This window comes from Echiichthys vipera (assembly GCF_963691815.1).
Source record: "Echiichthys vipera genome assembly, chromosome: 16".
Lineage (NCBI taxonomy): Eukaryota > Metazoa > Chordata > Actinopteri > Perciformes > Trachinidae > Echiichthys > Echiichthys vipera.
This window is the reverse complement of record NC_139841.1, coordinates 4,344,266-4,371,370: the sequence shown is the minus strand read 5'-3', so window position 1 is coordinate 4,371,370 and position 27,105 is coordinate 4,344,266. Positions and strand designations below refer to the sequence as shown.

The window sequence follows — 27,105 nt, the reverse complement described above, 5'->3', positions numbered from 1 at the left end:
TTTTGGTTAGATTTCTAGTTCCAACCAAGCCCCCACCACAGCGACTTCCTGGTTGATCCAATCAGGAAGTGCCAAAAACTGCAGTTCTCTGAGTGTCCACTAGGGGCAGGTTTTTATAACAGAGCAGTTTCTCATTGACCCCCATGTTAAACAGGCCGTTTACACAGCATCATTAAACCTGTTTAAGGCCTGGGACAAAAAACATTCTAGTCTGTGTGTTTAGGTCATATCTCCATGACAACACTGCCAAAAAAGCCATGTTCTAATAAACTGCAAAACAAAAAAAATAAGTCTTTATTCATAAAGTCCTCCTTTAGACATGTTTCAAAGTTTGCAAACATACTCTGCTATGATTAATCTTTAGTTTAAAAGGGTTTCCCCACATAAAAAGCCCAAATAACTCTATAGAGGGACTGGGAGCACATATCCTCTCCTCATGAAGCTGTTCCATTCAGTCTGAGGTGCTTCCATGTGACCAACAGAACACTCCTCTCAGAGTGGGGTGAATACCTGGAGAATTTCTGGCATGTACGTTTACACATGCCTGAGAGTCAACCCTAGATTTTTATCAGTGTGAAAGAGTCCAGACATGCCTCACAATGAGCTCAGCTCAACAAAATCCTCCACTTCCTCACCTACAGTATGTTACAGTGCTGTGGACCAGATGCAGGAGCAGATGTGTTTTGTCAAAAGTGTAGTTATGTTTATCTACCTGGAGGATCTGTTGGACATGAGGGCTGCCGCAGAGGGGAGAGGAGGTCTCTCTGGTTTGGTGGGAGTTGCTTGTCGGTGTGGCTCTGTGGGGGTGGAGGGAGGTAGCTGGGAGGATTGGGCCAACCCACAGGAGACATTGCTGCTGGAGGAGGCGTTCCTTTGGTGACTGAGGTCAGTCAGGCTGGAGCAGCGAGAGTGAGCTGTGCTATAGCCTGGAGGAGAGGAGAGAAAAGGAGAGACAAGAGAGGAGGGGAGGGGAGAGGATAGGTTGTTTTTTTTTTGCACTATCTCAGGGCTACACCAGGTGATTTTCACCTCAAACACAATGAAATACAACCATTACAACCAGCGAACCATCAATAAACAGATATTAAAAATTGATGATCAGCTTCCCATCACTCCTCACAGAGCACAGCACCTCCCCAAGAGCTCACATATGGCTAAAGGCCTGCATATTATCCATCATTGTATAATAGGTGTGTTTGACCCTCAGTCTGGTTTTCACCAATCCTGCCAGAACAGGCACCGGCTCCACACAACCAGCATCCTGGACCCGGTTCCTATGTGTTAGCCAGATAGCCAACTTAGCAGCACCGGACAAAAAGTTTAGCAGGAGGTGCACAGTCTTCTTCTGAACAGTACTTGTGTACTTGTGTGGTGGACCAAAAATAAATAAGGCAAAAGAAAACTCCTCCCCAAAACCCTCCACCCAACTTTTTAAAAGCTGAAACAAGCCTGACAGACGAGGACATTCGACAAACAAATGTCCCAGTGTTCCAGCTTGGAAGCAGAAAACACATCCCTCCCCTAACTCTGGATCAAGGTGCTATACCTGTTTGTAGCTATCGCCCCACGCACCACCCTCCACTGGAGGTCAGCTGTCCGCTTTTCAACAGGCACCTTGTACAGGCAACGCCAACTGCCTTTCGGGGAAGAGTCTGGACCAAAGAACTCAGTCCATCTTGACTCCTTTACTCCTTCCAAGGAGACAAGGTTCAACAACTTCACAAGGAGCTGATACATTTCTGTCTTTCCTACATCCTGAAACTTCTTGAGGCTTCTCCTTCCTGCCAGTCCCCCACAGCTGGTGCAATGCACAACGCAGGGAAACTGTAGTTGCTGACCTTGATCCACTGGTCACACAAGGTGGCATCCTCAACGAAAGCCCCCAGGGACTGTGGCAGGGCTGCACGAGCCTCTCCCACCACTCTGGTGACCAGCCTGAGAAAGGAGATGTTGCAGTGGGTCATCCACAGGCGATGTTCTCATCAAATGGCCCACCTTTGTAAAACCAGCCCCTCTGACTGTTTTGCAGGCTGGCAGACTCGAGCATTTGTGGTCTTAGGCGGTTATTTAAAAATAGCGGTTCCTCAAAAACCCACATTCCTGGAACTTGCAGTCTTTACCACCTGCCAAGCCTGCAAGACTGAGGAGTAAAAAGGTGTCAGTACGGTAAGGTCCACCTTGCTGAGCTGTAGAAGAAAAAGCTGTTTGTCGTAGCCCAACCTGCAAGCTCGCCTTAGCAGAATCTTGGCTGTGTCCAGCCATCCTGGGCCACAGGCATAAAGAAGTTTTTTTGCTGTTTGCAGTCTAAAATCAGCAATCTTCGCCTGGATATTCACAAGGGCCTGTCCCCCTTCAGCTACAGGCAGGTAAAGGACTGCTGCCGGGACCCAATGCCGACCAGACCAGAAAAAATCCACAATATCCCTTTGGATATCGTCGATCAGACCTCTAGGTGGCGTCAAAGCAAAAAGTCTGTGCCAAAGGGTCGAGGCGACCAAGTTATTAGTAACCACTCTCCCTCTATAGGACAGCTGGGGTAGCAACCATTTCCACTTAGTTAACCGAGCGCACACCTTTTCCTTCACTCCCTCCCAGTTCTTAGCTTGAAAGCCCTCAGTCCCCAAAAACACCCCCAGAACTTTCAAGCCTTCCTTTCCCCACTCAAGTCAACCAGGCAGAATGGGCACTGCCTTATCCTGCCACTCTCCAACCAACAAAGCTTAACTTTTTGCCCAGTTTACTCTGGCAGAAGAGGCCTTCACATACAGAGAAAGGGTTTCCTGCAAAAACCGAACGTCTTCTTGGTTAGAGACAAAAACATTAACATCATCAGCATATGCAGATACAACAATTGAACGATCGAGATAAATAGAACCCGACAGTGATAGACCCCTGGGCAGACTCCTCAGACTGCACAGTAAGGGCTTATTCCTCACTGCACTAGAATTGGCCGACTCAGCCCAGCTCCCATTTTCACCATACACTGTGCACCACTATACAACAAACTAACCCATGGCAAAAACCCTTCACCAATACCAAACGCCCTGAGTGCAGAAAACAAATACAAGTGATCCACCCTGTTGAATTCTCTCTCCTGATCCAAGGAGATTATCCCAGCGTCAACATTGTGTAATCTACATATGTCGATGACATCACGCATAAAAAAGACATTATCCATAATAGATCTTTCAGGAACGCAGTAAGTCTGTTCAGGCTGAACGATAAGCTCCAGTATGTTATTAAGCCTGTTGGCCAAGGCTCTGGAAGCATTTTATAATCCATACAAAGGAGAGCAACTGGCCTCCAGTTCTTTAGGAGGGCCATGTCTCCTTTTTTTGGCAACAGCGAGAGCACGGCTTGGAGTTGTTGGGCCACAACTGCATCAGGGACTCTCTGAAGACCCTGCTCCATACCACGAATGCTGGCTTCAAGTGCCTCCACTGCAGCTTTAACCCTAGTGGTGGAATAGGATGTATACTGCTGACAAAACAGCAGTTTTTCTTTAGCCGCCACTGCTGCCAAAACATGTTAAAGCTTTGGCAAAAGTATTTGTCCTGAAGAAGTTTCTCATTAAAAGACCAGAGGGACTTCACTCTTTCAGCTGGTGTGATGATTGATGTGGTAAGAACCAGATGGTGATTGGTGAAACCAACGGTGATGATATTACTGTAGATTAATCTGGAGTTCAGGCTGTTTGAGATGTAAATCCTATACAGTTTTGCTGCACTGACTTTATTGTTATAACATCTAACCCAGGTGTATTGTCTTGATAGTAGATGTTTGATTCTCCATGTGTCCAGCAGATATAAGTGAGTGATGACAGCTTGTAGACTTCTAGAAGAGTGAGGGTGTGGCTCCTCACTTGTCCTGTCCATTGTAAAATCCAGTGTGCAGTTAAAATCCCCACCGATGATTATTTGGTCCTGGCTGTTATTCCTCAGTTCATTGTCTAACTGGATAAAAATAGTTACTCTCTGTGCTCCCTGATTAGGGTCATAGATGTTAACGAAGCAGAACACAGAGCCCTCAATTTCAGCTCTGAGGATCAGAAGCTGACCCTTCACCACTTCAGTGGAGGCCAAAATAGTTACGTTAGCTGCAGTTTTAAAGACAACAGCCATCCAGCGCTGTTATTGGAGCCATGGCTGAGAACAGAAGGGCCCTTCCACCATAAGCCCCAGTCAACTTCATCGGCAGGAGTGGTGTGTGTTTCCTGCAAAAATAACACATCCAGGTTCTTCTGAAGTGCAACTTCAGATACCAGCGCTCTTTTCTGTCTGTCTCTTATGCCATTGATGTTTAAGGACGCTATATTGAAGCTCTTCATGGTAAAGTCGGAGAATAAAGACAAACAGGATAAGATGATAGAACAGTAAGAAAAAGAAAACACCTTGGTATACATGATCGTAATTACTTACTGTTCCTCAATGTTCTACCTTTTTACCCTTTTTGCAGAATTGTGATGTGCTTTTATATATATATAACACCAAACCTCCGCAGTACATACAACAAAGGCTAAATGGCTAAAATGTAAAAAACAATGTATATGACACTGCTCTTTGATTAGAGTGTCCCGCTAGGCAACTTGAGATGGACAACTCATAATATCAGTAGCTCTCACTTGTCATCAGCTAAGAAAAAAGATGGGTTTTCAAATTGTAGCCACAAGGAGTCACTAATCGTGTCAGTGGAGGAGAGCAAACCCCATTTAGGGGAGTTTTCTTCTCAATTTTTGGTCCAGGACAAAATTTAAATGTATGTATTTCAATTATAACAATGAATCAATTTAAATTAATCTGTTGATAAATTCATACATAATCTAGAAAATCCAAAGCATCATAGTCTTTGTAGCCTTTCAATAATTATATTTCCCTATCATCATTATTATTGCCCTACAGACCTAACAACAGTGCTGCTGCTGTTTCTGGCACTTATTTTGGATACACTGTGACAGGTTATAATGACATGATACAGATGCACTGCATATAGGATTTCTAGCCCTGGCTAATTTGCGACCCCTTGTCCCTGGTTAGGCTTTTCTGTCTCAATGCATTAGGAAACTTGCTTCTGCAATACCCAAAGGCCCAGGCCCAGTTTGTAATCCAGCCTTGTGAACAGGCTTTACGGACGCGCAGTACAATCACCCATTACAGTCACTCTTTATTATTTCCCCAATCTCAATTTTAGGGCCTCTGTCAAATATTTTGTGTTGGAAGTAACACTCAGGTGTCATTTCCCTGGTCTTGGCACAATGAAGGCAAAGCTCCTGACCTGGGCTGTAGCATGAGGAAGCTCTCTGACCTGAGACCTTGCTGTGCTGGCTGGCGTAGCTCGAGCTGCGGAAATGACCAGTGTGGAAGACCTCATCTGGGCTGGACACACTCTCTCCCTCCTCAGGAAGGCCTGCAGAACACACACACACACAAGCACACACACAAAGAAACACAAAGGCACATTTAAATGAGCTATGGTTCAAGAGCCTTTAATTTCCAACTCCACTTTTACTAGTTCCACGGGGCATATTTTGGATCGAAGGGGTTGTATTTTGTCTCTCTTACTGACACATGACAGTGTGTTTTGTGCATAACATGAAAGAAACCAACCAGCGTCATCCCCCATTCCCTTTAAAAGCTAGGTGCACAGTCCTCTGTCCCATCAACAACTACATTCGACTGCATATGAGCAAATGCACCAATAACTTGTTTAACTGAGGAGGAGCAGGAGGAGGAGGAGGAGCAGCACTGCTGCCTGTCTCTGTGTGTTAAACAAGCATGATGCATGGAGCAGCTCTGAAGCTATCCCAATCCACTTGTACACTTAAATCATCCTCCTGCCATCCATGTGAAGGAATTATTTCAGCTCCCCCTGTAGACTGTTGCTTTTTGAATGATGTATTTATGATTGAGTTTTTTCTTTAATGATCAGAGGCTAAACATTTCCATGTGTGCAAAAAAGTCACTGCAGCAAATCTCATGGGACATTTAAGTATCAAAACTAAAAACTGTAGTTATAAACTTGACAGAGGAAACAGAACTAAACTTTTAGCTTCTGAAATAGTCAATTAACTTAGTGTTCCTCCTGCGTAAATGGGCAGAGCGGTGCAGCTGCTCTGTCACATTTTAGAGAACGCGGTTCATATTTTCCTGATTAATGATGTACAGTGTTATTTCACCCATCCAAATGTGGATTAACCACAGGGCAGCAGATATGACTGCAGTCTTCACATCACTGATTTTACTATCTAAACAATGTGCCCTTTAAATAACAGGAATAAACTGCACCATTGGCTTTAGAACAGGTTTTGTTGGCAACAGAGCAACTGCTTTCTCCTGCCTTAAGATAGCAATGCTCCAACAATTACATGTGCTACTTACACAGCTGTTTAAAAAAAGGTTTTAAAAGTGATGTGCGTGTAAAAGACAACTGAGCCCGTCTGAAACTAATGATATTTGTGCTGCGCCATGTGCCCGGCGAAAGATAGAGCCTGAGCAGTCATTTACAGGTTGTAAACAAACCCCCAGGTAATAAAACATATTTCAAACCTACCAGCAGTACCATATGTGTGCACAGCGTTTTCCTGTGCAGTGAGGGATTATTATCAACAATTCAGGTACAACCACCTTCAGTTTGGCCTCCAGATCAAATAGTGTAGATAATCTGGGTAAACTGTTGGCATGGTATCATAGCTGTTATTTCCACTGCTTATCATTTGCCGCCATAATTATTATCATTTTCATATTCTATCACCTTAGCTGTGCTTGTTTCTTCTATTCTGTTGTATTAACTGTCTTAACATATAAGTCATATTCACATTACTATTGATATTATTATAGTTACTGTTACTTTTGTGGTTGCTTGCATCTCTGGAAGTGTCTCTCTGTCTGTCTTTGTATCTCTCTGTCTATCTGTGTGTCTTTCTCTCTCCTTTTCTTCCTCCCCAACCGGTGCAGACAGATGTCCGTCCTCCACAGAGCTGGGTCTGTCTGACGTTCCTGTCTGTTATAGTGAAGGTTTTCGTTGCCACTGTACTCTACAGGGGAATTGTTGGGTCTATGTAAATCATAAATAAGTCATAGAGTGTGGTCTTTACCTACTCTGTAAAGTGTCCCGAGATAACTTTTGTTATGATTTGGCACTAAAAAAACTTCCCTGTTGCCACATCACTTTATTCCCTATTCCCTAACCTAATTGATTGAAAAACTACAAAAAATAAGTTGGAATGAGATAGAATTACCTTTCAATTCCAGTTGGTTAGAGAGGACACACAGGGAACAATAATAATGAGCAGTTACCTGAGCTCCGTACTGAGGACTGTCTGGATTTGAAGGTGCGAGGACCCTCCATGATTCCTCCCACTGGCTGCACTGTGGGATCAGTGCTCTCACCCTTACAGTCCAGCTGCAGGGTGGGGTCCTCATCTCCAATGGAGACTGATTTGGCTGTGCTGGGAGGCCTGATGGTGGAACAAAACAAATATTAGGAATTATAAAAAGTCACCACATTCACATTTACTCTTTTGGGTCTGTCTTGGAGAGGTAAGGAACAGGTGCACACTGGGGTTCTCAAAACAATGGAGAGTTAGAAATTGAAGTTTGGCCTCTGATTGGTCCTGCTTATCAACAAGCTCAGTGCTTGCAGCAGCAGAGGGGGTGACACACAGCTCATGGAGGTCATTAACCAGATATCCAACATCAAGGAAAATGTGAAAGGTGACTGTGTTGCGTTGCTTTGCCTGTGTTTAGCCCAAAAACTGGCACTTGAACACACCACGAAGGCAACAGCTGACAGCCAACTGTGTGTTCGTCATTCAAAAAGGGAAACCAGAAGACCAACGGGATGCTAGTTAGCCAATACTGAAAGAACTCATCATATTTAACATGAAATAATGAACAATAACACAAACACAGAGCTCAATGGAAAAAGCAACCCTCCCAAAGAGGAACTCACGTTTTAAAGCAGGGATCCCCCGACAGAAGAGTCATCCCAATTGTTACCTGTAAAGAAACAGATGTGTTACTTGCACTACTCCACTTTATTCTGTCTATCAGGTCTTATATTGTATCCATCACAGCACTATGGTCACTTTATTTTTCAGTATTCATCTGTTACACAGAGCTAGCATATACTTAGACTGCTGTTTTCCTGCCATGCACCACTATCACTTTATTATTTAGCTTATAGTTATATATTATACTTATACTCTAATACTGCACTATAGTTCTGTTTACGTCTGCTCATTACACACATGTATCATGTCTGACCTCATCTGAATCCGATCACTGTCCACTTACATCTTCTCTGCACTACAGTTCTGTTTATACCTGTTTTAACAGTCTACTGCATGTTTACATTGTTTACATCATATACACCCGTTCACATGTCTGCTTACATCTGATACACACATGTCTTTCTACATCTCACGCCGACGATGTTCTCTGTATCTAACCTGTACTAACACACTAACATCCTGACACTTGTTCTACCTGTACTAACACACTAACATCCTGACACTTGTTCTACCTGTACTAACACACTAACATCCTGACACTTATTCTACCTGTACTAACACACTAACATCCTGACACTTGTTCTACCTGTACTAACACACTAACATCCTGACACTTATTCTACCTGTACTAACACACTAACATCCTGACACTTGTTCTACCTGTACTAACACACTAACATCCTGACACTTATTCTACCTGTACTAACACACTAACATCCTGACACTTATTCTACCTGTACTAACACACTAACATCCTGACACTTGTTCTACCTGTACTAACACACTAACATCCTGACACTTACTCTACCTGTACTAACACACTAACATCCTGACACTTATTCTACCTGTACTAACACACTAACATCCTGACACTTATTCTAACCTGTACTAACACACTAACATCCTGACACTTATTCTAACCTGTACTAACACACTAACATCCTGACACTTATTCTACCTGTACTAACACACTTACATCCTGACACTTATTCTACCTGTACTAACACACTAACATCCTGACACTTATTCTTCCTGTACTAACACACTAACATCCTGACACTTATTCTACCTGTACTAACACACTAACATCCTGACACTTATTCTAACCTGTACTAACACACTAACATCCTGACACTTATTCTACCTGTACTAACACACTAACATCCTGACACTTATTCTACCTGTACTAACACACTAACATCCTGACACTTATTCTACCTGTACTAACACACTAACATCATGACACTTATTATACCTGTACTAACACACTAACATCCTGACACTTATTCTACCTGTACCAACACACTAACGTCCTGACACTTATTCTACCTGTACTAACACACTAACATCCTGACACTTATTCTAACCTGTACTAACACACTAACATCCTGACACTTATTCTAACCTGTACTAACACACTAACATCCTGACACTTATTCTAACCTGTACTAACACACTAACATCCTGACACTTATTCTACCTGTACTAACACACTAACATCCTGACACTTGTTCTACCTGTACTAACACACTAACATCCTGACACTTGTTCTACCTGTACTAACACACTAACATCCTGACACTTGTTCTACCTGTACTAACACACTAACATCCTGACACTTATTCTACCTGTACTAACACACTAACATCCTGACACTTATTCTACCTGTACTAACACACTAACATCCTGACACTTATTCTAACCTGTACTAACACACTAACATCCTGACACTTATTCTAACCTGTACTAACACACTAACATCCTCACACTTATTCTACCTGTACTAACACACTAACATCCTGACACTTATTCTAACCTGTACTAACACACTAACATCCTGACACTTATTCTACCTGTACTAACACACTAACATCCTGACACTTATTCTACCTGTACTAACACACTAACATCCTATCACTTATTCTACCTGTACTAACACACTAACATCCTGACACTTATTCTAACCTGTACTAACACACTAACATCCTGACACTTATTCTACCTGTACTAACACACTAACATCCTGACACTTATTCTACCTGTACTAACACACTAACATCCTGACACTTATTCTACCTGTACTAACACACTAACATCCTGACACTTATTCTAACCTGTACTAACACACTAACATCCTGACACTTATTCTACCTGTACTAACACACTAACATCCTGACACTTATTCTACCTGTACTAACACACTAACATCCTGACACTTATTCTACCTGTACTAACACACTAACATCCTGACACTTATTCTACCTGTACTAACACACTAACATCCTGACACTTACTCTACCTGTACTAACACACTAACATCATGACACTTATTATACCTGTACTAACACACTAACATCCTGACACTTATTCTACCTGTACCAACACACTAACATCCTGACACTTATTCTACCTGTACTAACACACTAACATCCTGACACTTATTCTACCTGTACTAACACACTAACATCCTGACACTTATTCTACCTGTACTAACATACTAACATCCTGACACTTATTCTACCTGTACTAACACACTAACATCCTGACACTTATTCTACCTGTACTAACACACTAACATCCTGACACTTATTCTACCTGTACTAACACACTAACATCCTGACACTTATTCTACCTGTACTAACACACTAACACACTTATTCTACCTGTACTAACACACTAACATCCTGACACTTATTCTACCTGTACTAACACACTAACACACTTATTCTACCTGTACTAACACACTAACATCCTGACACTTATTCTACCTGTACTAACACACTAACATCCTGACACTTATTCTAACCTGTACTAACACACTAACATCCTGACACTTATTCTAACCTGTACTAACACACTAACATCCTGACACTTATTCTACCTGTACTAACACACTAACATCCTGACACTTATTCTACCTGTACTAACACACTAACATCCTGACACTTATTCTACCTGTACTAACACACTAACATCCTGACACTTATTCTACCTGTACTAACACACTAACATCCTGACACTTATTCTACCTGTACTCACACACTAACATCCTGACACTTATTCTACCTGTAGTAACACACTAACATCCTGACACTTATTCTACCTGTACTAACACACTAACATCCTGACACTTATTCTAACCTGTACTAACACACTTACATCCTGACACTTATTCTACCTGTACTAACACACTAACACACTTATTCTAACCTGTACTAACACACTAACATCCTGACACTTATTCTACCTGTACTAACACACTAACATCCTGACACTTATTCTACCTGTACTAACACACTAACATCCTGACACTTATTCTAACCTGTACTAACACACTAACATCCTGACACTTATTCTACCTGTACTAACACACTTACATCCTGACACTTATTCTACCTGTACTAACACACTAACATCCTGACACTTATTCTACCTGCACTAACACACTAACATCCTGACACTTATTCTACCTGTACTAACACACTAACATCCTGACACTTATTCTACCTGTACTAACACACTAACATCCTGACACTTATTCTAACCTGTACTAACACACTAACATCCTGACACTTATTCTACCTGTACTAACACACTAACATCCTGACACTTATTCTACCTGTACTAACACACTAACATCCTGACACTTATTCTACCTGTACTAACACACTAACATCCTGACACTTATTCTAACCTGTACTAACACACTAACATCCTGACACTTATTCTACCTGTACTAACACACTAACATCCTGACACTTATTCTACCTGTACTAACACACTAACACACTTATTCTACCTGTACTAACACACTAACATCCTGACACTTATTCTACCTGTACTAACACACTAACATCCTGACACTTATTCTACCTGTACTAACACACTAACACCCTGACACTTATTCTACCTGTACTAACACACTAACATCCTGACACTTATTCTAACCTGTACTAACACACTAACATCCTGACACTTATTCTACCTGTACTAACACACTAACATCCTGACACTTATTCTACCTGTACTAACACACTAACATCCTGACACTTATTCTACCTGTACTAACACACTAACACACTAACATCCTGACACTTACTCTACCTGTACTAACACACTAACACACTAACATCCTGACACTTATTCTACCTGTACTAACACACTAACACACTATCATCCTGACACTTATTCTACCTGTACTAACACACTAACATCCTGACACTTATTCTACCTGTACTAACACACTAACATCCTGACACTTATCCTACCTGTACTAACACACTAACATCCTGACACTTACTCTACCTGTACTAACACACTAACATCCTGACACTTATCCTACCTGTACTAACACACTAACATCCTGACACTTATTCTACCTGTACTAACACACTAACATCCTGACACTTACTCTACCTGTACTAACACACTAACATCCTGACACTTATTCTAACCTGTACTAACACACTAACATCCTGACACTTATCCTACCTGTACTAACACACTAACATCCTGACACTTATTCTACCTGTACTAACACACTAACATCCTGACACTTACTCTACCTGTACTAACATACTAACATCCTGACACTTATTCTACCTGTACTAACACACTAACATCCTGACACTTATTCTACCTGTACTAACACACTAACATCCTGACACTTATTCTACCTGTACTAACACACTAACATCCTGACACTTATTCTACCTGTACTAACACACTAACATCCTGACACTTATTCTAACCTGTACTAACACACTAACATCCTGACACTTATTCTACCTGTACTAACACACTAACATCCTGACACTTATTCTACCTGTACTAACACACTAACATCCTGACACTTATTCTACCTGTACTAACACACTAACATCCTGACACTTATTCTAACCTGTACTAACACACTAACATCCTGACACTTATTCTACCTGTACTAACACACTAACATCCTGACACTTATTCTAACCTGTACTAACACACTAACATCCTGACACTTATTCTACCTGTACTAACACACTAACATCCTGACACTTATTCTAACCTGTACTAACATACTAACATCCTGACACTTATTCTACCTGTACTAACACACTAACATCCTGACACTTATTCTACCTGTACTAACACACTAACATCCTGACACTTATTCTACCTGTACTAACACACTAACATCCTGACACTTATTCTACCTGTACTAACACACTAACACACTTATTCTACCTGTACTAACACACTAACATCCTGACACTTATTCTACCTGTACTAACACACTAACATCCTGACACTTATTCTAACCTGTACTAACACACTAACATCCTGACACTTATTCTAACCTGTACTAACACACTAACATCCTGACACTTATTCTACCTGTACTAACACACTAACATCCTGACACTTATTCTACCTGTACTAACACACTATCATCCTGACACTTATTCTACCTGTACTAACACACTAACATCCTGACACTTATTCTACCTGTACTAACACACTAACATCCTGACACTTATTCTACCTGTACTAACACACTAACACACTTATTCTACCTGTACTAACACACTAACATCCTGACACTTATTCTAACCTGTACTAACACACTAACATCCTGACACTTATTCTAACCTGTACTAACACACTAACATCCTGACACTTATTCTACCTGTACTAACACACTAACATCCTGACACTTATTCTACCCGTACTAACACACTAACATCCTGACACTTATTCTACCTGTACTAACACACTAACATCCTGACACTTATTCTAACCTGTACTAACACACTAACATCCTGACACTTATTCTACCTGTACTAACATACTAACATCCTGACACTTATTCTACCTGTACTAACACACTAACATCCTGACACTTATTCTAACCTGTACTAACACACTAACATCCTGACACTTATTCTACCTGTACTAACACACTAACATCCTGACACTTATCCTACCTGTACTAACACACTAACATCCTGACACTTATTCTACCTGTACTAACACACTAACATCCTGACACTTATTCTAACCTGTACTAACACACTAACATCCTGACACTTATTCTACCTGTACTAACACACTAACATCCTGACACTTATTCTACCTGTACTAACACACTAACATCCTGACACTTATTCTACCTGTACTAACACACTAACATCCTGACACTTATTCTACCTGTACTAACACACTAACACACTTATTCTACCTGTACTAACACACTAACATCCTGACACTTATTCTACCTGTACTAACACACTAACACACTTATTCTACCTGTACTAACACACTAACATCCTGACACTTATTCTAACCTGTACTAACACACTAACATCCTGACACTTATTCTACCTGTACTAACACACTAACATCCTGACACTTATTCTACCTGTACTAACACACTAACATCCTGACACTTATTCTACCTGTACTAACACACTATCATCCTGACACTTATTCTACCTGTACTAACACACTAACATCCTGACACTTATTCTACCTGTACTAACACACTAACATCCTGACACTTATTCTAACCTGTACTAACACACTAACATCCTGACACTTATTCTTCTCTTACACTTTATTCTTGGGTTAGGTTAAAATGTTTTTGTATAGTTGCACTGTCGTTATTTGCTGCTCTGTGTGCTCTGGGACAAATAAAGTTTTTTGAATTTGAATTTGAATTTTGAATTAACTTCAGTGCTGATGAGTTCATTGTGTGTGTGTGTGTGTGTGTGTGTGTGTGTGTGTGTGTGTGTGTGTGTGTGTGTGTGTGTGTGTGTGTGTGTGTGTGTGTGTGTGTGTGTGTGTGTGTGTGTGTGTGTGTGTGTGTGTGTGTGTGTGTGTGTGTGTGTGTGTGTGTGTGTGTGTGTGTGTGCATTTGCCCTGCCTTGAGTATAGAGTTGTCCTGTCGTGTGTTTTTGGTGTCATAACCCTCCAGGATGCAGCAACGAACCGTGGAGCCTGAACCAGCAAACTCTGCAATGTTGAGATCAGCAAAACCTAGCTGGAGACAGGCAGACAGACATGCAGACAGACAGACAGACAGAGAGGCAGACAGACAGACAGGCAGGCAGGCAGGCAGGCAGGCAGGCAGGCAGACAGACAAGCAGACAGGCAGTAAGACAGACACACACACAGACAGACAGACAGACAGACAGACAGACAGACAGACAGACAGACACACAGACACACAGAGAGACATGAGAAAACAAAATAAAACATTTAACGTAAGGTGGAGAGTGAAGTTAAAAAAAAGCCTGGTCCACTTTTTTACAGGAAGTGAATGAAGGGAAACAGAAGAGTGCCTTTATATAGAAGTCAATAACCTCCTTTAACCTTCTCATTCATGATTTTCTACCCAGTCAGCACTGCTTCTCACTTCAGAGGTCACAGTGTGTTATTGTGGTGGTGTGTGAGCCGGTGTTTAACGTTGTTTCAGTGTTGATCCTATTAATATTTTCCCATTCAATCTCTGGTGCGTCTGCTCTATGGGCCCAACAGTGGGGAAGCATTGCCCATCATCCAGGTAGCTTTCAACACATAAGTCCAACTTTTTTGGCTTCATGTGCCAAAAAAGTAGCTGAAATATGAATGAACGGGGCTCCACCTTGCATACTGTATCCAGTTCTCTTTATACATCGGTGGACCAAATGTTGTAAAATCGGAAAGTGTGTGACCAAGCTGAGCCAAAACTATGTACCTGGCCAAACAAACTCTCTCTTACTTTTCTTTTATAGCTAACCTCCCGTCTGTCAAATGCTTGGGAGTATCTCAGGAATGTCTTCCCGTTTTGCACAAACGCCCAGGGATGCTGGAGTTGAGTCAGAGCTTCGGCTACTGAAAAAGTCAGTCCATATAATGACGTCATACTTAAACGCTGCAGGCCATTCATCGTTTTTGCATTCATTTAAATGGGCAGGATCATTTGTGTTCAACAGTTGTCAACATTTTTCACTAGTTGCATTAGCTGCAAACACACACAACTAATGCATGAGAAGTGAAGGAGAGGCGTGAGTGAGGCAGTGTATGGATGTGGGTGAGAGACGTGACCCATAACCAGATGATTATAGTTTATAATAATGCAGGACACTCAGGATATACAGCCATCACACACAGGAGATGAGTGTGGAGCGATGCTCTTGCTTCCAGCAGGGGTTCATATGAGACAGCTGTTACTCTGTCCCCTCTGCTCATTATCCCACTGAGAGCATTTTTAGAAGCATTTTCGACAGCCTTCACTCTCATATGTCACAGGACAGATGCACCTCCACAATCAATCCACAATGACCCCCCATGTTCTTACGCTACACTGTGTAAACTCTACACTGTTAAATCCCACAAATGTCCCACTGTTTCTGCTGGGGGACTTCAACGGATGTGACGTCACCACCGTGTTGCCAAATCGGGAACAACACGTGACATCCCCCACACGACTGGACAAGATGCTTGACCTCTGCTATGGGAACATACCTGGTGCAAATATGTCTAAGACCTGCCCACCCCTTGGTCGCTCAGACCACAAAGTCATTCTCCTACTCCCACTTAACAGACCAAAATTGAAAACAGACAAAATCCCCACACTTAGGGGCTGCCTAGAGTTGACTTGCTGGGATGTGTTTATAAAAAAACAACAACTCTGAACTCAACTTTTCATTGCAGATAAATAACGAGGCGTCCCCTCTTCCCACACCGATGCAAACATCTGCAGCAATTTCACACAAATGTCTAACAGAATCAAATGATGAAGTGATGACATTTTCTATCAAAAAGTCAAAGGTCAACATCACTGTGACTTCTTAATGTTTCTGTCCATTATTCACAGGGTTGCTCTGATATAGTAGCAGTATCTGAAACGCCTCTGATATTACCTAAAGTCCTGTTATCGGTGAGTATCCAGTCTATGCTAATACGATACCACACAATTTAGCCCTGAAAAAATACATGTTTTACAAACATGAGTCAAGCCATTTGATAGCAATATATATACTGTAGGCCTAATAATGTATTTTGTTTAACGCACTGGTATTGGATAAGTACTCCGTATCAGCTGAGGCACAAGTTCAGCTACCAGAATCATTGTCAGGATGAAAAAAATGGTATCGGAACATCTCTAACTAATCAACAGCATAACTCGTAACAGAAGGGGACACATTTGGTCAGATACTGAAATGGTGACATTAATCGAAACATTAATCCTAACAGATCTGAAGATGTGTGTGCAGCATCCACACTTCACCAAGACTACACTTCATACCTTTTATTAAATTCCTTCAAGGCCTTCACTACATATATTTTCTAAGTCTTGAAAGTTTGGATATAAACTGCAACCCGACCGGTTGGAGGAGACATGCAACCTGTAGTTCAGGTTTTTATATTTGTTTTCTTTAATTCTTTAAAGCACACATCTCAAGTTATGTTTGTCCTGTCTTTTATCAATCGTAACCTGACTGATTGTCCTTCTCATTACGTTTTAACAGAAGACAGTGCAGACAGATGGTGCCAAAGTCCTGTGACACACACATTATACACACAAATAATGTACTCAGCGTGGAGTGACCCTAGGTATTAACCTGGAGAGATAAAATTATCCATATAATCATGGTGTGACACAGCACTATTCCAAACTTTAATGCACCACACACACACACACACACACACACACACACACACACACACACACACACACACACACACACACACACACACACACACACACACACACACACACACACACACACACACACACACACACACACACACACACACACACACACACACACACACACACACACACACACACACACACACACACACACACACACACACACACACACACACACACACACACACACACACACACATCACGTACTCAGCATGAAGTGACCCTAGTAATTAACCTGGAGAGATAAAATTATCCATATAATCATGGTGTGACACGACACTTTTCCAAACTTTATGTACCCTTGTGTAGCTCAACCAGCTGCTACTTTTAACTACAAGAATGGTGCTTCGAGTGCACACACACACACACACACACACACACACACACACACACACACACACACACACACACACACACACACACACACACACACACACACACACACACACACACACACACACACACACACACACACACACACACACACACACACACACACACACACACACACACACACACACACACACACACACACACACACACACACACACACACACACACACACACACACACACACACACACACAGCTGTAGATGTGTTATTGGCCGTTACCTTCTGACCGGGGCCTGTCACATGCCCAGTGATGTATACATGGTTGGTATTTAACACCGCTTTTACCATCACTGACACTGTAAAAGTCTGTTTTATACAGGAAGCAGGCCACTCTCCACTTTATGAGCTGAGCAGAGTTCACAGGTCAAACAGGTAAGCTAAAGTGGGCAGAGCTGGATTAAAGATGAGTTCTATATCTTGTGCATTTGTCACATCATCAGAAAAGAACCTTACCTTTGAGAAGGCCTTTCCTCCTTTAAGCTCCTGGAGAGATAGAGAGCAAAATGTCAGACTGCTAACACCATCTCAACAGTCATATCCATGGACAATATTACATCACATCATATGGAACCAATAAATAACCTGGGACAGGTGCCGTGGGACAAACAGAGTATACTGCAAATTACTTTCATCATGCAACATAAGCATTGATGGAGTATTGGGTAGTTTTGGGGGAAATGGCAGTGTCTTTAAGGCTACATCCACACACCAACGTTTTAATTCTAAAACAGTATTTCAAAAACAAAAAGGATCTCTGCTTATACCAGCGCTTGAGCTCCATGTCATAATTAAATATTAACACTTGTTAAAATGCATATCACATGAGCATTCACGTACACGGGGCATGTGTGGGGTGTTAACATAAAGCAGATTGTCGGACGTTACGCTGTGGTTGAAAATCATGGATATGTAAGTTAAAAATAGAAAAAGTCCATGGTAAAAAGTAAGATCAGAGCTTAAATTTGTTTAGACCGAGGACGAGGTGGAACTGTTACTGAAAGTGACACATGAGTACATAAATCACAAAAGGGATGTCAGCCCACCTTACTGAAAAGACTGACTGATGTGGGAGTATGTGTCAATGTTTACAAACGTGTACACGGAGATGGTAACCACAACTTAAGTCTGGTTTTGGCCGGCCATCCACACAGGGCCGGTGTTATCGGAGCCTGAAAACTGTATCTTTTCAAACTGGGTCCCAAAGTGGGAAGATTTGAAAACGCCCCCATGGCGTTGGCCTCTGGACGGTGAAACCTCATACTTTGTTAAACGATGCCGTCAACGCCCCACCTCCGACCACTAACAACAACAGTGCTGCTGCGTGAGAGGAGAGAGACGGACCCAAGGTCGCTAAATTGCTCTCTAGTGTCTTTTATAATTAAAGTTCTAAGAAGGAGTGAAAAATCTCTAAATCTAGAGAGATAGTGTCTGCCTGTGAGTGCTTTGGGACGGAGAAGGGGCTCCCAGCAGCACCCTCTGCTCCTTGAGGACACTAACTGCAGAGTGATCGGTGCATCAGAGTCCAAAACAGCACCAAAGTCTCCACTAAGACCAGAAACAGGGACACATTTCTCTCTAGGATGGAGGAGGATTTGGGAAGTCTCCAGATTTGGAGAGAAACTCTCTGGTGTTCCCCGTCTCTTCTTCTCCTTGTTGGTGTGTACAGCGCTTTGAGTCGGTTTTTCTTGTGGAAGCAGATATTTCTTGAACCAAGGCCGTGTGGACGGAAAACTTTTTAAGAAAAAAAAGTCATGTGAACGTACCCTAACTCAAACTAAAACAGGGTTTTCCAAGCGTCTCATGTCAGGGTGGATGCCCTGCGTAAACGTAGCAAAATAGATGTGTTTTTAAATGAAATTTCGGTGTTGTGGATGTGGCCTTAATCATGACCCAGAGAAGCAAGGAGAGGTGGCTGTTGGGAATTGTAGTTTACCTTACGTACAGAGACCCGGCAGATGCAGGGGTCCAACACTCCAGTGACTGGATTAGCACTCATTTTACACACGAAAGAGAACTTCTTCCTCCATCGAACACAGTTCTGCTGTACCTCCTCCCTAAACACACACACACACACACACACACTGATCAGGTTAGACAGTCTGCGAGAGAAATATTTGACAAATCAAACAGTTTAGGGTGAAACTACATGTACATGGGTGTAAGCAGATAACTGGACTTCAACTCTGACACAATACAACTCAATAATCCCTGGGACCCCTAATCCCCCAATATGGGCCCCCTGGTGGCACCTTTTGACTACAAAACAACATATTTCCAAAATAAGAAAGAATATGAGGCTGTGAGGATTATTATTTTAAGGGATTTTTACAATGATATACAAGATTGGATTTATGTCTGGGATACTGATACCGATATGGCAGCCAAAACAATGATGATATGAAAAAAGAACTTTTCTATGTGGATTGTGCAAAAATGACTCTGTAAAGGTGCTGAAGGCTGCTGCTGAAGGCTGGTTTTAAAACTAATAACTTTATTAAAGAATATACAAACATATATATTAGAATTGCATTGTCAACCAATTCTAGAAATCAACACTGATAAAATAAATAGAAATAAAATAAATAGCTAAATTAACATCATGTTTAGTATCAGTAAATTGCGGACCATTTAAATAAAGAATAAATAATCAATAATCAATTCCTCTTAACGTCACTACTTTTTTGGCGTTCTGTGATTAAGACCCCCGGCCCGCACTGTAGTTTGGAGAATCAGGCAGTGATGGAGCAGTAAAACTGTGGGTTTGTGTTGAGTTGCTTAAAGTGTAATTCCGGGGTAAACCATCCCATGGTCTTTTCATCACTTACACTCATCAAATAAGCCATCGAGACAGTTTTTTTGTGTATAAACTATTAACGGAGAAATCCAGGAGACTTGCTAACAGGCGGACGTGGCTAACACTGATTAGCTCGGGGCAGTACGGTGAAGGCATTCAAACGTCTTTTTTAACCACTAATACTGCTCAAAATAACAGCAAACCTCTGCAGCAGCATGAGAAGAGTCCCTACACACAAAACAAAGGGGCCAATGGGCTCCTTCCTTTGGGATTGACTTTGGTAATCCACTTGAATGGACTTTACTATTAAAGGGGCTGGTACAGGGGCCAGTAGGTAAGTATTTAAGGGCGCACTCACACTGTCCATCCGTACCGTACCCAAGCACGTTTCACAGCTAAAGTCTAGTTCGTTTGACCACGGCCCGTTTTGGAGAGTTGGGCTTTTGTAAAGCACGTTGCACATGTACGAGCACAAGCGTGCGTACGTGTATGAGCACGAGCACGAAGCCTACGGCCGTTCTGAGGTCATTTTATGTGCGCCTGTTGGGACATAGAAAAAAGAAGGACGGACCATGCGCGGACATTTCAAACAATGGCGGTGAAAGGTTTACGTTGGTGTGATGCGGAGGCGGAGTGTTTACTGCAGATTTGGTCGGATGAAAATATTCAAAAACAGTCGACAAGACGCACAAAAACTCTGAGGTCTATGGAAAGATTTGTAAACAAAGCCACGCATCGCAATGACGTCAATCAATGAGTGTGGCGTTTTACGACGTGATGACATATAGGCAGCAAGACACATTCGCCGAGGCCCAGGTAGTGTGAGTACAAACAGGCCTGGGCTGCGGGGGGAGAAGTAGGGGGGACAAGTAACGTAAAGCACGGGGCACGGTACGGACGGACAGTGTGAGTGCGCCCTAAAACACTCTTTTAATAAACTCTGGGATCACTAACGTTCGTATGGTTTTATGTGTAAATTACTTAGGAGGGTACGAGCCAAAGGGAGCATCGTAGACCGGGTGGCTCTCTTTGGTTTATTTCTATGCAGGCCTACGGCTGATAGACTGAATGGTTCTTTTTGCTATTCATATTGTGTAGATCAGACTACAGGAACATAATCGCCATATAAATGATGTTAATAAAATTTACCAATATTCCAAAACACCAGACCATAGCTTTAAATTTGAAAGTGACTCAAACCAAAGACACAAATTTACGTATGAGGTGCATGTCAGTAAGAGGCTTCACTGAACGCTTCCTCTTCGGCTCTTTATGCAAGGCAGTGAACCTCAAAGTGTTCCATCAATGTGGAGCTAAAGGGGCCTTCACATGATCAGCTTTTGGCTCTGGGCTAACAGCGAGGATGGGCGCAGAGACCCGGTAAACGGCTGACTCGACGTTAGGCAGTTTGCGAACTAACGGTTGTTATAATACTTCTCACAAACCTGCTGAGACTGCTTATAAACGTCCAAGCGTTACGTTTTCTTCAGAGATCGTGAAACGACTTTAATGTAATGTTAAATAGTTCGGGAAACTGGGACACACAAACAAACAGTTTTCCCTCCATCTTTCTAGCCGGCTTGATGTTGCTAATAATCATCACACTCAAATCTTCCATCTCATTGGTTGCGCTTTTGAAAGGTCAGTAGCAACAAGGTCAAAGTTCAACTGATTTGAACTTTGAGCGCAGCGGTAGAGAGGCACATCTGCCGCTACATTGGAACGGCCGGCACAAAGCGCTTTTACTGCGTATCATGAGTAGGGACCATAAGACTACATTAACTGACGAAATGAAGACTGTTTTCTTTATCTCTTCATTTGAGGAATTTGGGAGGCCACGGAGGGAAATGAGGACTCATGGGATTGATCCGTGTGTCCCTCCCTCAGTCTATAAACAAGCTTTTCTTACTAAACTACTGAATAAAGAGCAAAGGTTATCTGTAGGGTTCACTGATAACTTCACTACATTTCACTCTCACAACACATACAACCTGCTTGTCTTGTCCTGACACGGCTGCTCAACACTGATGTTATCTGTCCCTGCTCAGCTCATGGCAGAGGAAGCATTACATGAGAATCGTGCGACTCCCTGTGTGATCAGCACTTCACTTACACAACACACACGTGCAGACTCAGCCTGCTGCTTTGCTGATAACAGATAGTCCCACATGCTTGTTCTGTGGAATGTGAAGTTGTGTGGTGCCACCACTCATGTGAAGCTACCCGAAACTTTAAAAAGAGATTTTGAAGAAGCAGATCTTTCAAGTTGTTCTCCATAAGATTTGAGATATGTTGTTTCTAGCGGCCTCTGTGGCAGTAAGATGTAACTGCAGGAGAGTCTGTTCTTTCAGAGCCTCCATCATGTCACGTTCATGGTCACTGTGTGTGTTGACATCTTTTTTTTTTGTTCTTGTATAAATTTTATAGAAACACATTCGCCTCTCTACTTCCATCCGTCCCCTTTGTTCCCCTCTTATATCCACACACATGTTCCTATTACACTTCTGTTCTTACTACTAGCCTGACTCAGGAGTTGGAATTTCCGATTACAAGTGAAGGCAGCATAGCCATTGGTGACAGACCAACCGCTGTCAGCAGCGTCATTGACATGGAGACTTATTTACATCTAGAGAGGGAATGTCTCCGAAGACACAGACATTGGAATACTCAGCAAAAAAGGCAAGTAGAAGTGCCAATCACAACCATTGCTGTAACTCACTCTTTGATAGATAGTAACTTAAAAGGCATTTAAACCAGCCGCTCTGCCAAATTGGGCCAAGGGTGTAAAGTGGGCCTCTTCCCTCCTTTCCATTCCTTTCTCAAACTTGGTCTTCATTTTGATCTCAACTTCACAACTGTACATTTTTGAGATGCTATGGCGGTGACAAAGGCTACGTTAACATAACAGGACTAAATGCTCAATTACAATTTTTCCTGCAGTTCTGATCTTTCGGTCTAGACCACTGGTTCTCAAACTGTGGTACTCAAACTCTCTCTGGTGGCCCTTGAAAGCATCTCCAAAATAAAAAAAAGGAAACATTATTAATTATTGAATAAACTTTTTAGATCTGTGAAATGTAATTTATAGTTTAGCATTTCCTGTCATATTATTGTTTCAGTATCAGCGTGCTACGTAGTCACGTTCATGAGTCACCAGCTAAACTGTGATGGAAGAGAGTGAGCAGATTGGTTTGAAAACACTGACATGTCCGTTCTGATGTTCTTCTGCAGTGTGGCTGTGGCTGAGCACAGTCAACAATAAATCATCTTCTGATGTTTGTAGCAGAATAGTTGTATTTGAACACTGGTCTCAGTGGTGGGACTGGAGAGAGCCTGAAGTGGTCAGTCATGTACAAGGTTTGAGAACCACTGACATTCATGTTTGAAGTGACCCATATCTAACATGAATCTGTCTGTGGTGTTAACAGATCCCTGTCCTGAAATACAAACAACCATTACTTTACATTAGGGTTAGCAAAAAAATAAAAAAATAAGTGATACTAAAAATTAGTATCAGATTAGATACTTAGTGCCGTCTCCAGCTCCTCCTGTTGAAGCGTATCATCACCCAGCAGCGCTGCAGACAGAGGCTACAGCTCGTCTCTCTCTAGCAGCTGAAGCCATGGAGACTGGTTCACGGGGCTGGGCTTGTCAAGAAGCTCAAGCCCAGTCCACTGTCCACTGCTGACAACATGCAGCTACATGCTAAAGGCAGACAAAGCTGTAATATTGGTTGCTTGTGTTGTTCATTTCTCCCTAATTCATATCAAAGTCCTGCTGCAACATGAGCAGCTGTGTTTAGAAAACCTGAGAAAATCCCACTATGGATCTTTTCAAAGATGTAAACATTTTAAAACAGTACTAGTTGATTTCTTGTTGCATTGTTTGTGAATGACATCAGCTGACAGGAAGTTACCAAGGACAAAAAATGTTGCCTAGCAATGGAATCAAAGATGACAGTGCTTTAGGGGTATGACACATGCACAGTGGAATTGGAGCTGCGTTGTTCTCTTTCTGTGATTGTGCTCCACCAATTGAGCACCATGGCAACTGCAGACCAGCTTTTACTGTGCATGTTTAATACCCCCAAAAGCACTACCATATTTGATTGGTGACTTAGCCTCTTTGTACTAGTCTTGGCGGTAACCAGGAAGTGTTGACCAATCAGAGCAGACTGGGCTTTTCGGGAGGGGGTCTTAAAGAGACAGGCACTGAAACAAGGTGTCTCAGACAGAGGGTGAATACAGGTGCAGCAGCCATGAGCTCTTTGGGAAAAATAAAGTATTTTTGAACATTACAGCATGTGAACATGTTCTAGTATAATAATAGGTCCCCTTTAAGAGCTTTTGAAGCAACGCATTAAGGTTCTGCAGTGTCCCTGTCCAACCAATGAAGCTCAATTAAAGCTGCATTAACTTGTTTTTGTCACCAAATGATATAATCACGATTGTAAACGATATAATCATCTTTTAAAGCTGTTCCCTTTTAACACCAGCATTAGTATGTGCAGTGGTGTTTGTGTTTGGCAGATAAAGTTCAATATTCACTGTCCTTTTAGTTCCAAACCCTGAGGGACCTACAGTATTTGCCTCTTTAGATGCTACATGCTCCACTGTGTCTGTCATATGCTCCTATTTGTTTTCACACAATCAAACACGAGCGCTTAAGTCAGTATCTTCAGGCATTCTTTCCCATCATTAACATCAACAATAACTTTACAGAGGAACTTTTCCCACTCCACTTATCTGCAGGCTGACCTGAGGTTTACAGCTCTTAAAACAACACGCCCGGAGGTTGCCAGCTAGGCGGGAGAGGCAGAAAATGGCCAGACAGGTTCAGCCACTTCTTCTCTTACAGCCCAACCTGCCTGCCTTCACAAACACACCATTGTACAGCAAGTAGATACAGGCAGCGCTTTCTCTCACAATGAACCTGGGCCTCAAAGGGACTGCTCATAAGACTCACAGTCTGGCTTAGTGACCAATACATGAGTTTTCATTTCAGTATATACTGTTGGCTGACTGAGACAAACATGGTGATTACAATGAAAGGAAGTGGACAACAGAAATGTGTCAGGATCAAGAATGGGGATGTCGGCTTCCTGTACAAGAGTCCAAACGTTGTGGCAAGGCTGGTGAGATTGATGCAGACGTACAGGTTGTTTTAGTAAGCTTAAAGAAACGTCAATCCTTAAATCAACACCCATCATGAAAGACTAAAGATAACTCGATAATAATTGAAAAGGACATCAGCAGCTTGGGTACATCACTCACTACTGATTGGTTCAGGCAAAACAAGAGAAAACAAAGTAAACTATCAAACAGAACGCATGAACACAGAGTCAAGCTTCTAATGTAGCCCAAATATTAACTGAAAAACTCATTTTCATCTTATCAAGAGTTATTATATTTTACCCACCAGTAGAGACAGTTTTATACATTTTAGAGATTTTCAACCTGTTTCACCCATTGCTGCAGCAAAGCCTCATGAGATGCAGCAGGAAAACTGGACTGGGCCTTTATGCCACAGCCTGAGGGGGTTCTCTGGAGCCACTTCATCTATGCCACAGAAGAGGAATGCCTTCTCTCCCCTGCAATCAACTATGGACAGGCCAGCAGAGATAGATAAACCGTCAGTTTGGAGGTGAAGGCAGTGGCTCTTGCACAGTGGAGCCCTCACTCTCTTACTTAAATGAGCTTCTGCTATGTTTAATTTTACAGTTCTGATATTATTTGTCACTTTTGGTTTTGTTACCCATCTGAAACACTGTAAATATTAAACCCTTATTTACCACTTTAGCCGGCTCTCCCAGTTTTTTGAGTACCCTGGTCCTTCACAAGCACTTTGCTATTTGAAAAAATTTGAGCATGCGCATAAGGAGAACTGTCAATTCCAACTTTGCTATATAAGATAATATTTACTGTTCTGCTATATAATGAACTGCTTCAGTCATTTTTTCCTGTTCGGCGACAGGAACCTGCGCGCAGTATTTCCAGCTCTGGCATTTCATTCACCGCCATCATAGTGCGATTAATGACGCACTCACACTTGGTCCAGTTGATCCGAACTGTCCCCCATCCCTCCTCCCCCGCTGGACTCACACTGCTTCAAAAGATCCGGGCCACAGCACGATTGCTTCTTGTTTATACGCAAACTTGCAGCATTGAGAATCACCAGCATGATGCAAAACATCATAAAGGTTTGAGACATTTTCTTTTCTTTCTTGAC

The 27,105-nt window shown here is 42.1% G+C and overlaps 1 protein-coding gene across 2 annotated transcripts in view; it reads right to left on the bottom strand.

Moving 5' to 3' along the window:
• Nucleotides 1-27,105, bottom strand: part of LOC310958743 (early estrogen-induced gene 1 protein-like) — a 42,119-nt gene that overhangs the window by 1,369 nt on the left and 13,645 nt on the right. The window contains exons 3-9 of one of the 2 annotated variants that reach the window (XM_083929825.1): nt 20,017-20,137; nt 18,537-18,566; nt 14,916-15,032; nt 7,948-7,994; nt 7,293-7,453; nt 5,272-5,403; nt 713-926 (exon numbers count right to left, since the gene is read on the bottom strand). In XM_083929825.1, coding sequence (XP_083785951.1) covers nt 713-926; nt 5,272-5,403; nt 7,293-7,453; nt 7,948-7,994; nt 14,916-15,032; nt 18,537-18,566; nt 20,017-20,137 — 822 coding nt within the window. The remainder of the gene's footprint in view (nt 1-712; nt 927-5,271; nt 5,404-7,292; nt 7,454-7,947; nt 7,995-14,915; nt 15,033-18,536; nt 18,567-20,016; nt 20,138-27,105) is intronic. The other variant, XM_083929826.1, reaches the window with a different exon arrangement.